The 15,013-nt window shown below is 35.3% G+C and overlaps 1 protein-coding gene across 1 annotated transcript; it reads right to left on the bottom strand.

Moving 5' to 3' along the window:
- Positions 1-4,006: 4,006 nt before the first annotated feature.
- On the bottom strand, positions 4,007-14,680 carry LOC140143875 (glucosamine-6-phosphate deaminase 1-like). Its single transcript, XM_072165687.1, has 6 exons — positions 14,506-14,680; positions 10,806-10,949; positions 9,763-9,864; positions 8,352-8,534; positions 6,424-6,605; positions 4,007-5,735 (listed from the first exon to the last, which is right to left on the bottom strand). The coding sequence occupies exons 2-6, from the start codon at positions 10,927-10,929 to the stop codon at positions 5,484-5,486; spliced, it is 843 nt and encodes a 280-aa protein (XP_072021788.1). The 5' UTR covers positions 10,930-10,949; positions 14,506-14,680; the 3' UTR covers positions 4,007-5,483.
- Between the last annotated feature and the right edge of the window lie 333 nt (positions 14,681-15,013).

Here is a 15,013-nt window from a genome sequence, read left to right as displayed (position 1 = left end):
TGTACAAATATTTACAATTAGTGTACGAATATCTGTTTGCTTATATATTTACTACCTCCATTTTCAGAGATTTGGATTTTGAGGCATTATTTTCTTGAATTACAATGATATATTAATATGCACATTACACAAGTATTTCACAGTAATATTTTATCCATTGTAACTTCCAGGCCACATATATACGCTTGTTGAGGAATCTCCTGGGATATTCGCCATCAGAGCTTTGTATGCATCAGTATTTTATATACTGTAAAAGTAGAAATTTTCGCAAGGTTTTTATTTTCGCGAATTTCGCGAGTGGACATAAAATCGCGAAAATAAAAACTTGCGAAAATAACCTTTTGCATTAGGTTTCTATTGTATCAATATCAAAACCGCAGAATTTAATTCTCGCGTAATTGACAAAATGTTCAAAATCGCGAAAATATCTTCTCGCGAAAATATTGACTTTTACAGTACCTTTTGTGGGTCTCAACCATGATTATTATTATCTTAATCAACAGTTTCAGAGACTTATACTCAGGAATTCTAGTTCTAGGTGGGTAGGTCTACCCTGGGATAAGTTTGATCTTGTTTTGAAAAATTCAACTCCTACAGTCAGTTTATCAGTGGACCCGATAGTTGATGCTGCGTTCACTAGTTCAAATTGATTCACTTTACTCTATCGATGTCGTACACTGTTGTGAAGTGGAATCCAATGGTAACTCATGTTTCAGATGTTTTCAATTATGGGTTCTCTATGAGAAAATACTTCTGTGTTTCAGCTGAGCTCAGAGGTAAATGGTGTTGATTCTGAAACAAATTCCAAACGCACAATAAAAGGTGACTTGATTGATTGCCATCATGATTATTAAAACTTTGTGTCATTGTCTTTACTTAGTTTTCTTTTAATGGTAATTTGACAGTAAATTTTTAGTAAAATAAATGTTCATTTTAATACATTCCATGTGTGATATAAGCAAGCCCAAGTTATGAGTCCAATATTTAATGCAACAAAAGATAGTGCCTTTCATCATTTTAGTGTAAGAAAGATATATTTTTAAGACTAATTATGATAAATATTAATCTGTAGTAATGATGCATAAGTTATGAAGTTCAATGAACACAGCTAAAATAAACCAAGTCAAATTTGTACATTGAGGTTTTCCATAAGGCTATTAACAAACAATTCTTCATCTCAAAGCTCCCATGGGCGTTAGGAAAGTTTTGCGCATTAGGTTATTTTAAAGTTTAAAAAAAATGCTAGATCAAAATCAGTGGCGTAACTAGGGTTGGTAGCGCCCGGGGCAAGAAACAAAATTGTTGCCCCTACCCCTCCCCCCACCCGAGAATATCTTAGACGCAAAACAGTGGCGTAGCTTGGGGTTGTGGCGCCCAGGGCTAAGGATATTGGACAAATAAGGCCTACCACTAATTAATTTTGGTTACTGGATGTTGAATATTGGTCTTAAAATGTTCTCTCAGTTGATTTTGTGCAGAAATGCGCGCGAAAATTTTGACTTTCATCGCTTGGAGGGGCGCAGAATCGATGTCAATTTGGCGCCCCCTAAGGGTAGCGACCGGGGCATGTTGCCCCCTCTGCCCCCGGTAGTTACGCCACTGATCAAAATTGCATTCCACATTGGGTTTTTAGAAGCTTTGTTTTTTTTTAAATATAGCCTAAGATACATTATACTTTGTACATGGTTAGAGAGAAAATACTCAACTATTTTTCCTGAGGTACTGGATACTGTCCTATTATCCTGACCCAGAGGTGTAATAATGTATATAACTATTTTATGCCTCAATCAACAATGTACCATATTTGTTCCATTAATCGCCCAGGGCGCTTAAAGACATTTTGGGTGGATGCTTATTTTTTTATATTGCGTGATTGTTTACATTGTTTACATAATTGCATGTGTAAAAAAATGGGCCAAACATAGATGTGATGTGTAGATGGTTCTGTGTTTAATATACACATGTAGGTGCATGGATTCTGCACATAATAATAACGAGGACCATGTGTAAAAAGTAGCTTGGTAGGTGCCTATAGACCACTTTACATTATTGTTTATCAACAAAGGCGAGGGATTGTTTTTTTTCGATATGCCCGAACGAACCGCTTCACTGTTCAATGGCTTTCTTGTACTATATGCAATGTGGTGGGAGATTTAAAATACACATGCCCTGAGCAGACTACGATGCGTACGCACACTGCAGGGCAATGAACAATGGAAAGTACCATAATGCGTGCGCATACTGCCGGGCAATGACGTCACATGTCAAGTGGTCTATAGGGGCAAGGGCAGTTAATGGAATGACTACGGTAATAGACGTGTACCATATTCAAGCTACAGGGATGTGATTCAAAGCTTGTGAAATATCCAGAAAATAGTAACAAATCCAGAAACAGTGTGAAATTGGGTAAAAAGTACCCTAAAACGGGCTGAAACTCAATAAAATTGTGTTAATTTTGGCCATAAAAAATCCAGACAAATCACATCCCTGCAAGCTAATTAGCACCCTCCCTAATTAGTCTATTTTGCACCTGTTTAAGTGTACCCTATTAGGGAACAAACCAAAAGATTGATGACATCCTATAGTTTCGTTTCTCAGCCCCCTCCCTCTCTGCCAGAAACGTAATAAAGATATGTTAAAAATGTTGACATAATAATAATAATGACATTCTTCAGACTGATATTTTTGTACAAATGTAAGGGAGTATTTTTACCCCTCCCCTAAACCTAGTTTCGTTAACGAAACTAGTTTCGTTTATAGGACGTCATCGATCTTTTGGTTGGTTCCCTTAGTGCAATTTTAACATGTATTTTAGTACAAAATTGTTAATTAAGTTGGGCTATTCCAGTTAAAATCCATACACCCCATATGAAAGACCTGGCCAAATAATCTTCCACACAGGAAGTGTAAATTTCAAATGGGGTTACATGAATGGGTGACTCCATTTGAAATATACACTCCCTGTGTGGGAGATTGAGGTCATGTCTTCCATAGAGGGTGTAAGGATTTCAACTGGAATTGCCCATTACAAGAGCTTCTACAATCCAATTATGGCCACAAATCTAGGCAAAAAAAAAAAAAGGTTTGTCTCAAAGCTCACGAGAAATTTTAAAAAACAAATGCGAAATGCGATTTTTTTTTTTATTCCCGACTTTTTTCATGGTATTTTGAGAAAAAACCTGATTTTCACGATTTTTTTCTGGAAAAACTATAAAAAAAAAAATTGAAATAAAAAAAATTTCCGCATTTCTTTTTTGTCAAATTGTGCGATTTTACAAACGCGCGCGCAAGCTTTGAGACAAACCTTTTTCTTTTTGGCCTTATTATTAGTTTCTATACATAAGTATTTGGATGTAAATATTATGTAGGCTAGTGCAATGCATAACTTAACATATGATGTTAGCCTTTTGCTTGTATTGTTTAGATTTTTTTTAAATTTTTATTCCTGTTTAAGTGTGATAATAAATTATGTTTAAAAACACTGTCAGGAAGCAAAAGCCAAAATCATGGAAATAAAAATCTGCTTGGGTTTTGTTAATATAAATTTATATAGAGTCCACAAATTATAAGTTCCCCCTAAATACTTTTTTAAATAAATCGAATAATATTTGACAAAATGCAAATATGTAAAAATGTTCAGGTAGCCTTATTTGTTTTACACATATGGACCAAATTATAGCGTCACACATCATTGCGTTTAGCCACAGCTGCTCATTATGTAAAAAAGAGACTGTTTTAAACAGTGTTAAAAGTTGCATCTAAGTCCATAGGAGACAGCTCTCAAACAATACAGTAAGCCAGGTCTATTCATGTGTTTGTCAAAGAAAATCTGACTGCTATGGACTCAGGTGCAACTTTTAAAACTGTCTCTTTTCTTACACAATTAACCATTGTGACTGAACGCAATGACGTGTGATGCTATAAATTGGTCCACATGTGTAAAACAAATAGGGCTATGCATACCTTTTTACATTTTATACAATATTTTTGGACTTATTTTAAAAAGTATTAGGGGGAACTTCTAAGTTGTGGACCCTATATAATACAAATATTGAATGTTTATGGGTACAATGTTAAGAATATTCAATGTAATGGAACAGTTCATATTTCATTGTCTTATTCAATTTGTATTTTACTTTAATAAATAAAATAATTGCATAAGTCATAATTTTACAAATTTGAGATTTTTGCATAAATCAGCACTTCATCAGGAGAGACACTTGCAGTAACAATGCCTAATCCACTTACTCTACATAGGGTAGCCAAATCAAGAATAATTGTAAAAAAAAAATTTAAAAAAAAACAACTTTAGAAATTATTTTTTTCCATTTTTAAATAATGAGGTAAAATGAAAAAAGAAACCACTTAGCTGCTTAACTGTGGGGCTCTGGGGAATTAAGGAATAAAACCGGAGATCCCAAATTTTACTATGCAAATTTGTTACTGAATTAAAGCACTTCAGGCTTAATCTTTAACATGGTATTTTGGTATACAATTGAGCATTACAATCATGCAAAAAGTAGAACTTCAAGAAAAATTCAGGGTGTCGCTGTGGAGCAAATCACACATTATGGCTTTAAGTGACTCCTGTTTCAGAATCGTCCTTATTCTGCATTCATTATTAATGAAATATTCTTTGTGCTTCAACTTTCTTGCTGATAAAAACAATGAACTAACAAATTATAGACTTGATCTCAATCAATTAATTTTTTTCTTGTGAATAATTATAACAGTAACCAAACATCTGCCTCAATAAATTGATATAGATTTCCTATTATGCAATTTTGTTTTCAAAAATATGCCCAAAAAATACATGTTTTGGTCAAAACGGACTAAAAATCAATAAGAAACTATATTTTCATCTATAAATCAAATTAGTAATATTCAAAAACAGTTACCGCTCCCGCACTAAATGTAAAGCCCAGTGGTTTTTTTTATAGAATTTTAACTCTTACAATCCTGGGAATCCTGTACAAAAAGCAACAGCCAAACTACAAAAAAAAAGAAAGACACCTTTGGATCGCTATACGATACTGAAAATATATATGGCCAATACGTAGCGTTATGCGCTTAACTGAAATTCACATAGCAATGCGCGATTGTCTGAGACAGACTTTTTTATTTTTTGGCCTAAAGCCATCAACAGGTCTGTGAGACCCTCCAACATTGAAAGCTGGGGTGTGGGGAAGGGTCAAATACAGGGGGGGGGGGGAGTTTGTGCTTCACATACATCTAATGCATGTTTCAAATTGCCTTTCCCATATTTTTAATAGGCCATGCATTTCAATTGTTTATTACTTTTTTTTTCAGGATTGTAGTTAAAATGTGACTGTTGTCATGGAAACGGAACAGAACATGCGGGTTACAAATTTGGCAACATAGAAAAGATTTTTCAGACTCTTCTGAACATTTTGATATATGATTTGTTCATTTCAAAGCATCTGTCCAACAATGCAGAACTTCACAAGGCTGGCCTGAAGATATTACTTATTTTTCTGTCCATGGACCTCACTGATATTATGCGAATCAGCCACTAGTTCGTTGTGAATAGGCATCAAATCTTTGAAATACTTGACCGTTTTCACACGCAACTCGAGCGTCGCATCCTCATCACATATGATGATGGCTCGTGGGTGTTGTTGGAAAGCTGATACCGGCCACATGTGATTGACCCCTTCCTCCACTGCTTTGTACAACGCAACGGATTTGCGGGCTCCGGTTACCATAATCATTACCTGTTTGTGATGAAAGTTACAGAAAACAGAAAAGTCTTATCTTGTGACAAAACCACAAGTAACTAAATAAAGAATTGAATTTTTGTTCACAACACATAAAGTTGCTCACCTGAAATTTTCAATTGTTTACACTACAACCTTTGTCAGCAGAATGATGCAGTTCGTTGATCGATTTGACGACTCTTGACTTGTGACGTCAGAACTGGATCGTAGACACTTGCAATCCAATTTTGCTACCCATTTATATGTACACAGGTGGATCTGGATTTTTTTGTATTTTCGTTTCTTTTTAAATAACAAATTCTGGTTTTCCAGTGCATGGGGCCGGCAGGGTGATACTAATTTAATGCTTTTAAAAGGTATTTCCAGTATAATGGCTCTCCATACACAAATGAACAAACACAATGGAGGGGTCATTTTACCATGCTTCGGGAGGAGTGTCACCCGCCTGCTATAACATAGATGCCTCCAAGATACATTGGTTCGCCTGAAGTTCCGTAGTGACTTAGGTGCGTATTTCGCTGGGCGTAGTATCAAATCGCACATGTAAATCTAATAGCACAGAACATGTACACACATGGTTTGTCCACACGCTTGTAATGCAACTGTAAAAAAGCATCAACGTCACTACCTAACTTGAGGGGAACTAAAGAATAGCATTTTAAATTTGAGTGCCCCTCCCACTCGCCTCTCTGGCATCCATGATTGTTCCCATACCAACAGTAAATGCCAATGTGGAAACCTCTCCATTAAAGAACCTAGATTGCGCAGCAATTGCCTCCGGACCATAAGTAAGCTTCGTCACTTGTGTTCTGGACACAAGGCTAGATCCTGGTAAATTGCAAGATATGTAACCATCTGGTCCAACTCCTGTAGTATCAAAATAGGGTACACTTACTAGGATCCATCCACAACATACTCATCCGTCAAGGCACAGTTCTTTAACCCCAATACATTTGTTCATTCATTGAATGACCTTTGAAAATTTGGGTACAAAAACTCATACTCTGAAACTTGAGGTCAAATTTTGCACTATGATTGTTTAATTGAGGTTATTGAACTATGCCATTGGGATGAGGCCATTGTGGTCCATAGTAACTCTCAATTGTGACAAGGTCAAGGGAAATGAGTCAAATGTCACTAATATTGATTTTGAGATATTGGCAAAGAAAGTGTTCAAATTCTTTTGTTTTATATTGTTTTCAGTGATTGGAAAATTGGTGTAACTTTGCAAAGAAAAGTCGTATCAACATGGAGCTCTAAATGCCATCTTGAGAAATGTAATGTAAAACTCATTTTCGACCCGGATTTACATGCGATTAATTAATTCCCCTTGATTTTTACCCTCACAATTTATTTTTTATCTTATTACTATTCGTTTTGATGAGATATACTGTTCATTTTTTGGCAAATAGTGGAGAGCAGGCATTTGCTTTTCTAAAATTTTTAGTTCTTTTATGAAATTTCATGTAGGCCTATATTATCTTCAATACAAAAGGTCAAAATTTTCAATTGATGGTCAGCTTTTCAGCCTAGTTACATATACTTTAAGTATAGATTATAGATTTACAAAGTTTACTTCGAGGACTGTTAAATGTCAAAAATATCAATTTTCAGTAATTTGTCATAAAATTTGTATTATATTGCAAATTTAAAAAAATCCAAATTATTTGATATCAGAAGGGCATCCCTTGTATTCATATATGCAATTTGGTGTGTCTGATGTGCCCAGGGGTACTCAAGTTTGGTTTGGGTGGGGGCTGGGCGTGCCACTCATAATTTGAAAGTGGACCCATCAATAATACCAATTTTTCATGAAATTTGGACCAATACCAAAATTAATGACTCATGCTGCCATAAGACACTCCTTCAGATGACCTAAAATCATTGGAGTAAAATTACAATACTCTATCGCATGCTGTTTTCTTAGACAAACTAATTTTTGTACTGAGGGTCATTTTGAAAGTGTCACCAAATAATAGACCAATCTGCCGGCTGTATTATTTGGAATATCCCTTGGGACTACAACCCGTCACAATATTCATCGGTTAAAGGCAAAATGTTTGAATTTTTCACAATACCCTCTTAGCCGTAGGCTTCAACATAAAACATGTCAAAACTCCCAAGTTATGAGATATTTTTCTCAAATTAGGAACCACAAAACCAGTTGTTTGTATTTATTTTAGTGCATTTTTGTTACCAAATATGCTCATGAAAATTTACAATTCAGATATTTTTTTTTCATTTTGAAACTTGTCGTCTGCAGTCGACACCAGTGTGGAGATGGTTATCAGGGGGGTAGAACTCGCTAAAAATTGGTGACTTGTTGGGAAAATTTCTGATAATCTCTCACCCTGTTTTTTCATAATTTTTCATCAAATGTATCAAATTTTGATGAATTTTTGAAAATTTTGTATCAACTTTTATATTTTGACACAAAAGTTTTCCCAGTCTCACTTTCTCATGGAAAGACCCTTTTTTTGGCCTTCTCACTGAAAGACCCCCCTGTTTCATGGGTGTCTAGGCTCTCACCGAAAGACCCCTAGTTTCATACTGCTGTCCAGCAGCATCACCGTCACTTTCAAAGTCGAGTGTCCCCTAGGGCCATTTACTCACCTGTAATACACAACTCAATTCCTCCAGCAGCTTCTATCTTTTCTTCATATTCCTTGCATTCTTTGTCTAGATCCGGTGCATTTCCATCAAAGATGTGAACGTTCTCTGGAAGAATGTCTACATGTTTGAACAAGTGATCCCACATAAAATAATTGATGCTTTCTGGATGATCCTTAGGACAGTCTGTAAATTAAATGTGGAAGTGATAACAAGTTAACAAAAGACTTGGATTTGATCGGGGCACATCATAGATATATGGTGGGTATGCTCCCCCAGAATTTTGAGGCAGCGGGTCTTTGGGAGCTGACGGCTGGGGCTATCAAACCGGTAAAAGGGTTTTGTCCAAAATAGAGTATCTTAGTCGAATGTTGTATGGGTGTTTTACTATCTTAACCCAAAGTTCGTTGAACCCTGTATCTTTTGTGAATACTTCAAAAATATTTTGTTCGAATGTTCTGCAGCAAGTTAGGCGTCTGAATATAGATTGTTGGATTGATGCGAAACCCAGGGGGAGGGGGGCACTCACATGTTAAGGTGGTAGGGGTATGTGTGGCGGTCAAGGGTCCCTTTTTCAGGCTCTCCGGCAGTTCCTTAAGCCCCACATTTGGATCTGCTCCAGTTCTTTGAGCCTCAAACTCTGCCAATTGTAGCTCTTTAAGCTCAAATTTGGAAATAATTTAGAAATTCTTAGCTCAACAGCCTATAATTAGGCCCTAATTTCAGTTCTTCAAGCCCCTATTTTCCCAGAAAATCAGTTCTTAGTTCCCAAAGTTTGGCACTCCGCGCCGCACACCCCTACCAACATTCAAGTTGAGTGCCCCCCCCCCCCCCGGTGCGAAACTCGGGTGGATGTGATTTCCATTGATCCCTTTATTTGTACTAGTATAAATTAAGTATAAATTAAATGTAAACCTACTTAACACACATTTTTCAATGTAAAATTACGAAACATGAATTTCATCCATGGTGTTGTCTTTTTAAAGACATTTCTTGTTAACCTTTAATCTATTAACATTTAAACATTTTGTACTCTTTATGTACCTTTTATATAACTCTGCATTTAAATGTTTTTTTGTAAAAACGTTTATAAATCGTTTCAATTGCAGTAGTGTAGCGACGGGGTGAGGGTGGCACGTACCATGGACGCTACCTTGAGGGGGAACCGAATTGACGATTCAGCATCAATTTTTGCGCCCCTCCAAGCGATGAAAGTCATGGTTAAAGACTGAAATTCACTGAACTTCATTATAACCAAAATTACTTAGTGGTATTTGTGCAATGTTTAATGTGACCCACGCATAATTGTTTCAAGAATTGGGAGGGGGGCATTATGTATCCTTGGCCCCAGATTCCACAACCCCTAGCTATGCCACTGTTCAATTAAAAGATGTTGCAAATATTTACAACTTACTGACATATTCATCCATGTTAAATGTCTTGACATACTTGAAGGACAGCACACCTTGTTGGTAGAATTCAACCAGCTTCTTGTACATACCCTTTGGAGTACGACCTTAACAAATAAATATTGGTACAAATTACGAGAAGTGAGGCAAATAATTGAAAAATTTATCATTCAGCATGTTTAGAGATGAACTTAAAACTGCATTATGTCAGCCCTAAAGCCCAGTTCTTACTCCACATCGCAGCACGATGCGATGCTGCGATGCTATAAAAACTGAAATCTGAGCCAGGTTTTAACGAGCTTGGTGGTAAAAATTTTCATCACGCGGTGGAGATTTCGGTCCGCGATGGAGTTGGATTTTGTTCAACTTTATAGCATCGCGCTGTGATATCGCAGCCATGCACGCTTGTGATTGGCTGCTGTAAAATCAAGGTCGCCAAAATGACCATAAAAGGAGATGCAGACCCCACATGCTTTTAAAACCTCGCAGCATCGCGCGATGAAATTAAAATGTTCATTTTAATATCATTGCGATGCTGCAAAGTTTTAAAAGCATCGCAGTATCGCATTGCGCTGCGATGTGGAGTAAGAATCGGACTTAACACTAAAACAACTTTCTCTTCATCCTCTTTCTTCCTTCCACTTAGGCTTTATATTCAATTAGTATAAGAGATAAGAAGGAAAGAGCAGGGTCGGATCCAGGAATTTTTGATAAAGGGGGCTCCTTTTAAAAAAAAAAAAAAAAAATGTGTTAAAGGGGGTTACCCCCTCGAAAACTCAACGGTTTTGGCCCATTGTTTGATGTTCATGGCCGAATTTGTTCCTTTTTTTTTTAATTTCTTACAATTTTTCTATTTTTAAGTTACCGGCGCCCTTTGCTAGTCAAAAAATAGAGGGGGCGCGCGCCGGCTGCGCCCCCCTAAATCCGCACCTGAAGAGAGAAGACATGAATGTGACAGAGAGAGAGAGTAAAAAAGAGAGAAAGAACGAGAGAGTGAAAGGAAGAGTGACAAATGAACAAAATAAAATGATGGAAAGTCAAAACATACCTGTTGGAACTCCGAGGACAAAATATTTGTCCGGACCTGGTTTGAAATCTAAGATGCGATTCCTCACATATTTGGCTGCCCATTCACTGGTTTTGTCATAATCGTCTAAGATGACTAAATGCATGATGAAGTCTTAACTCAAATCTGTTGAAAAATGCATAGATATTATTCTGATCAACTTCCTATTTATTATTTAACGAGTCTCCGAGTATTTCTAATTTTTACTGGGGCCCGAGCACTGATGAAGACCTCAGCATTGCTGGATTTAGATGTTTATGCTGACTTCGAACTTTTGCCATGTTCAAAGACTTTTGTCTGACACGGCGTTTATATTATAGGCCTATTGGTCTAACGGCTCGCATCCAAACACTTTACTTGGAAAACCACTTTTATCACCTTCCTATTTATTAGCTCAATCACCAAATTTCAACCATTTTTATTGAAATTGATCCCCCCCCCCCCCCCCCAAAAAAAAGAAAAGCATTTTGAGCATTTTTACCAAAATTTGACCTCACAGATGAATTGTCAAGCTTCTGTCATCCTAAATGTACATTTTAGACCAATAATTTAGTTAGCAGCAGGGCTGTCGCTAGAGGGGGTGTGACACCCCCAATCCGTCGTCAAAACCATGTGATTGTCGGCAAATGTAGTCAAAGCTATGTGTGATTGTCGGCAAATTGCAAGAGTACATCTAAAATGTTAATGTGTTGCAAAATTGTGCTGTTGTTACGTAAGATACGTAATATAGGTATTGTTAATGTGATTGTAGTTACTCATTTATAAAAAAAATTGTCAAAAAAATTTTTTGGCCCCTACGTTTTAGGTTTTTATTTTTAATCCTTTTTTTTTTTTTTTTGCTCTTCACTTTTCCAAATCAGCGAAAAAAAAAAAATTGGGTCAACCTTTTTGGGCTGTTGAGGATGGGGCGGCAAAATTGATTTCCGTCGGCAAAACATGCTCTACACCCCCCCAATCTTATTGGTCTAGCCACGCCCCTGGTTAGCAGTTATGAGTGCCAAAAGTTTCCATAATTCCAGGGTTAAGACTAACCTTAAAATAGACACTGATTTCAATTAAGTCTCAATCAAGAAATCAAGCAGACTTTTTGACCAAAATGTAGATTTTAAAAGTCAAAACCTCAACTGTTCCTTACAATATTTTTCAAATATTATTTTATTCTTTTAAATGAAAGAGCACACTACAGTGGTGTCATTAGAATGAGCAATGGCCAATTCTCTTTAAAATTGCAAATCTTGTGCAAAAAGTTACTGATTTTGCCTGTTTTGTTATACGGTTGTAAATTCAATGAACTAGGTCTATGACTTTGCTAAAGAGCACTACAAATTGATATGAAGTTAACTATTTTACCAATTTCTTGAAAAAAGAGCCAAAAACATGCATTTTTGCCATGTTTTCTGAAATCAAAGGTTTTTGAACAAATCTAAGCATTCAATAAATGCTGAAATGTTACTTAAATAATTTGGATTGAGCTGTGTTTCATTGGGTTTATTAATCTAAAACAATTAGTGCTTTGATTTTTCTGGAATGGGGTATAGCTTTTTGGGGCTACATGCCCATTGAAAGTGATGGCAGCCCACACAATCCCCCCACACACAAAGTTCTGCACATTCATCATCTTCATAAATCCACACTACACCATATAGGCCTAATGCAAGGAAAGCTTATAAAAGTGTTTTTCATACACCCCATGCCATACCTAGTGTGGCCTGCCTATTACTATAGAAATCCTTGCTAAGAAAAATGAATGTGCGTGTGGGCTTTGAGACATAACAATTTTTTTAGCTCAAGTTCAATTTGATAGCCATTTCTTTAACAAAATTTTCAAAGTACAATTTGATACATTTTGATATACCCATTTCTTTAATAAAATGTTCAAATTACAATTTGATACATTTTGATATACCCATTTCTTTAACCAAAATGTTCCAAGTACAATGATACATTGTTATATAGCTATTTCTTTAACAAAATTATCAAAGTACAATTTGATACATTTTGATATAGCTATTTCGTTAACAAAATGTTCAAAGTACAATTTGATACATTTTGATACACCCATTTCTTTAACAAAATGTTCAAAGTACAATTTGATACATTTTGATATAGTCATTTCTTTAACAAAATGTTCAAAGTACAATTTGATACATTTTGGTAAATCAAACGAAAGCTAACACTTCTCCCTAAAAACACTTTTCGTCATTAGGTCAACAGATAATGCAATTCGATGTTATAACAAGGCGAATGTGGTAAATCTGTTGAAAACTACCTATCCAAGCACATTTTTGACCAAAATGTAGGTTTTAAAAGTCAAAATCTCAAGTGTTCCTTACAATATTTGTCACATTTTATGTCATTAAGGGATCCAAAATGAGCGTTTATTGCGTTTCGACAGTATTTTTTGTGGGACATGAGAGCACCTCAGACCTATCGAATTGCATTCTGAATACGAAGCATGTCTTTCTGATATCAAATAATTTTCATTTTTTAAAATCACAATATAATACAAATTTTATGACAAATTATAAAAATTTGATATTTTTCAAATTTTTGATATAAAACAGTCCTCGATGTAAATTATATAAATCTAATTATATATTTTAAAGTGTATGTAGCAGGGAGGAAAAGCCGACGGTCAATTGAAAATTTTGACCTTTTATATTGAAGATATGGATTTTTCCCCAAAAGACCTATTTTTTTTTTGGGTGTTTTGGGAAAAAAATCCATATCTTCAATACTGAAAAGGTCAAAATTTTCAATTGATCGTCGGCTTTTCATCCCACCTACATACACTTTAAGTATAAATCATCAGATTTATAAAGTTTACTTCAAGTACTGTTAAATATCAAAATATCAATTTTTAATGATTTGCCATAAAATGTGTATCAAATTGCTAATTTCAAAAATCAAAATTATTTGATATCAGAATGACATTCTTCGTATTCAGAATGCAATTCGATATGTCTGATGTGCTCTAATGTCCCAAAATAAATACTGTCCAAACGTTCATACCCCAGCCCTTAAATGAAAAAGCACATTTATATTGTCCATATACTAGCGTCACTAGAATGAGCAATGGCCAATTCTCTTTAAATTGCATATCTTGTGCAAAAAGTTATTTTCGCCTGTTTTGTCATATGGTTGTTATTTCAATAAACTATGAATTTGCTAAAGAGCGCTTACAAATTGATATGATGGTCAACATCCAATTTGATACACTTTTGATATATAGCAATTTCTGTAACAAAATGTTCAAAGTACAATTTGGTAATATTTTGATACAGAAATGTTTTCAAAGTCAAATTTGCTACACATTTGATATAGTATCAGAACCCACAAAAGTACTTGATACACTTTTGATAATGATTTGGTACTATCAAATTCATATCAAAAACATTTTGATATAGTTTTGATATACTGAAACTGTATCAAAACTATACAAGTGGATATTCATATGTAGTGGTAGATAAAATGATTAAAATCTGATGAAGACGCTAGTGGAACTGGTGAAAACGTTTCAGGTGAGTGAAAAATAGTGTAGTGTTGAAGTTAAACTAATCATTTATATCAAAACTGTATACTCGTAAAAACAGTTTTTGATACAATTTTGATATACATTTGATATGAATTTGATATAGTTATTTCTGCAAGGTAGGGTTACATTAGTAATTGATTTTCTTACCATAAAGTTCTTCCGTCTGCTCTTTCTTCCTTTCACTTCACCGTCGCTAGCTGTAACAATTATAAAATATTGTCATGGAATAAATTTTGAGAGTGCTTGCAGAGATTGCTCATGTAGGCAAAAACATGTATAAGTAATACAAAGATCACTACTGCCTAGTTTTGTACAGAACTTACTGCCCTGCACTCATCAGGTGAAGTGATCTAACTATAGGCCTATCACAGAACTGCAAGCGCAAGGATGTACAACATACTCATCTATCTAGCCACAATACATTTACACATTCATTGAATGACCTTTGAAAATTTGGGTACAAAAACTCATTCTCTGAAACTTGAGGTCAAATTTTGCACTATGATTGTTTAATTAAGTTAGTGAACTATGCTGTTGGGATGAGGCCATAGTGGTCCATAGTGAAGAGCAAGGATGAACATAGATGAACATGGATAAAAATATATGTATTTGTAATTATGTGCAAAGTCACAAAAGTTTAAAAGGACAAATATCA

Source organism: Amphiura filiformis, unplaced genomic scaffold (assembly GCF_039555335.1).
Source record: "Amphiura filiformis unplaced genomic scaffold, Afil_fr2py scaffold_31, whole genome shotgun sequence".
Lineage (NCBI taxonomy): Eukaryota > Metazoa > Echinodermata > Ophiuroidea > Amphilepidida > Amphiuridae > Amphiura > Amphiura filiformis.
This window is presented reverse-complemented; position numbering and strand designations above follow the sequence as displayed.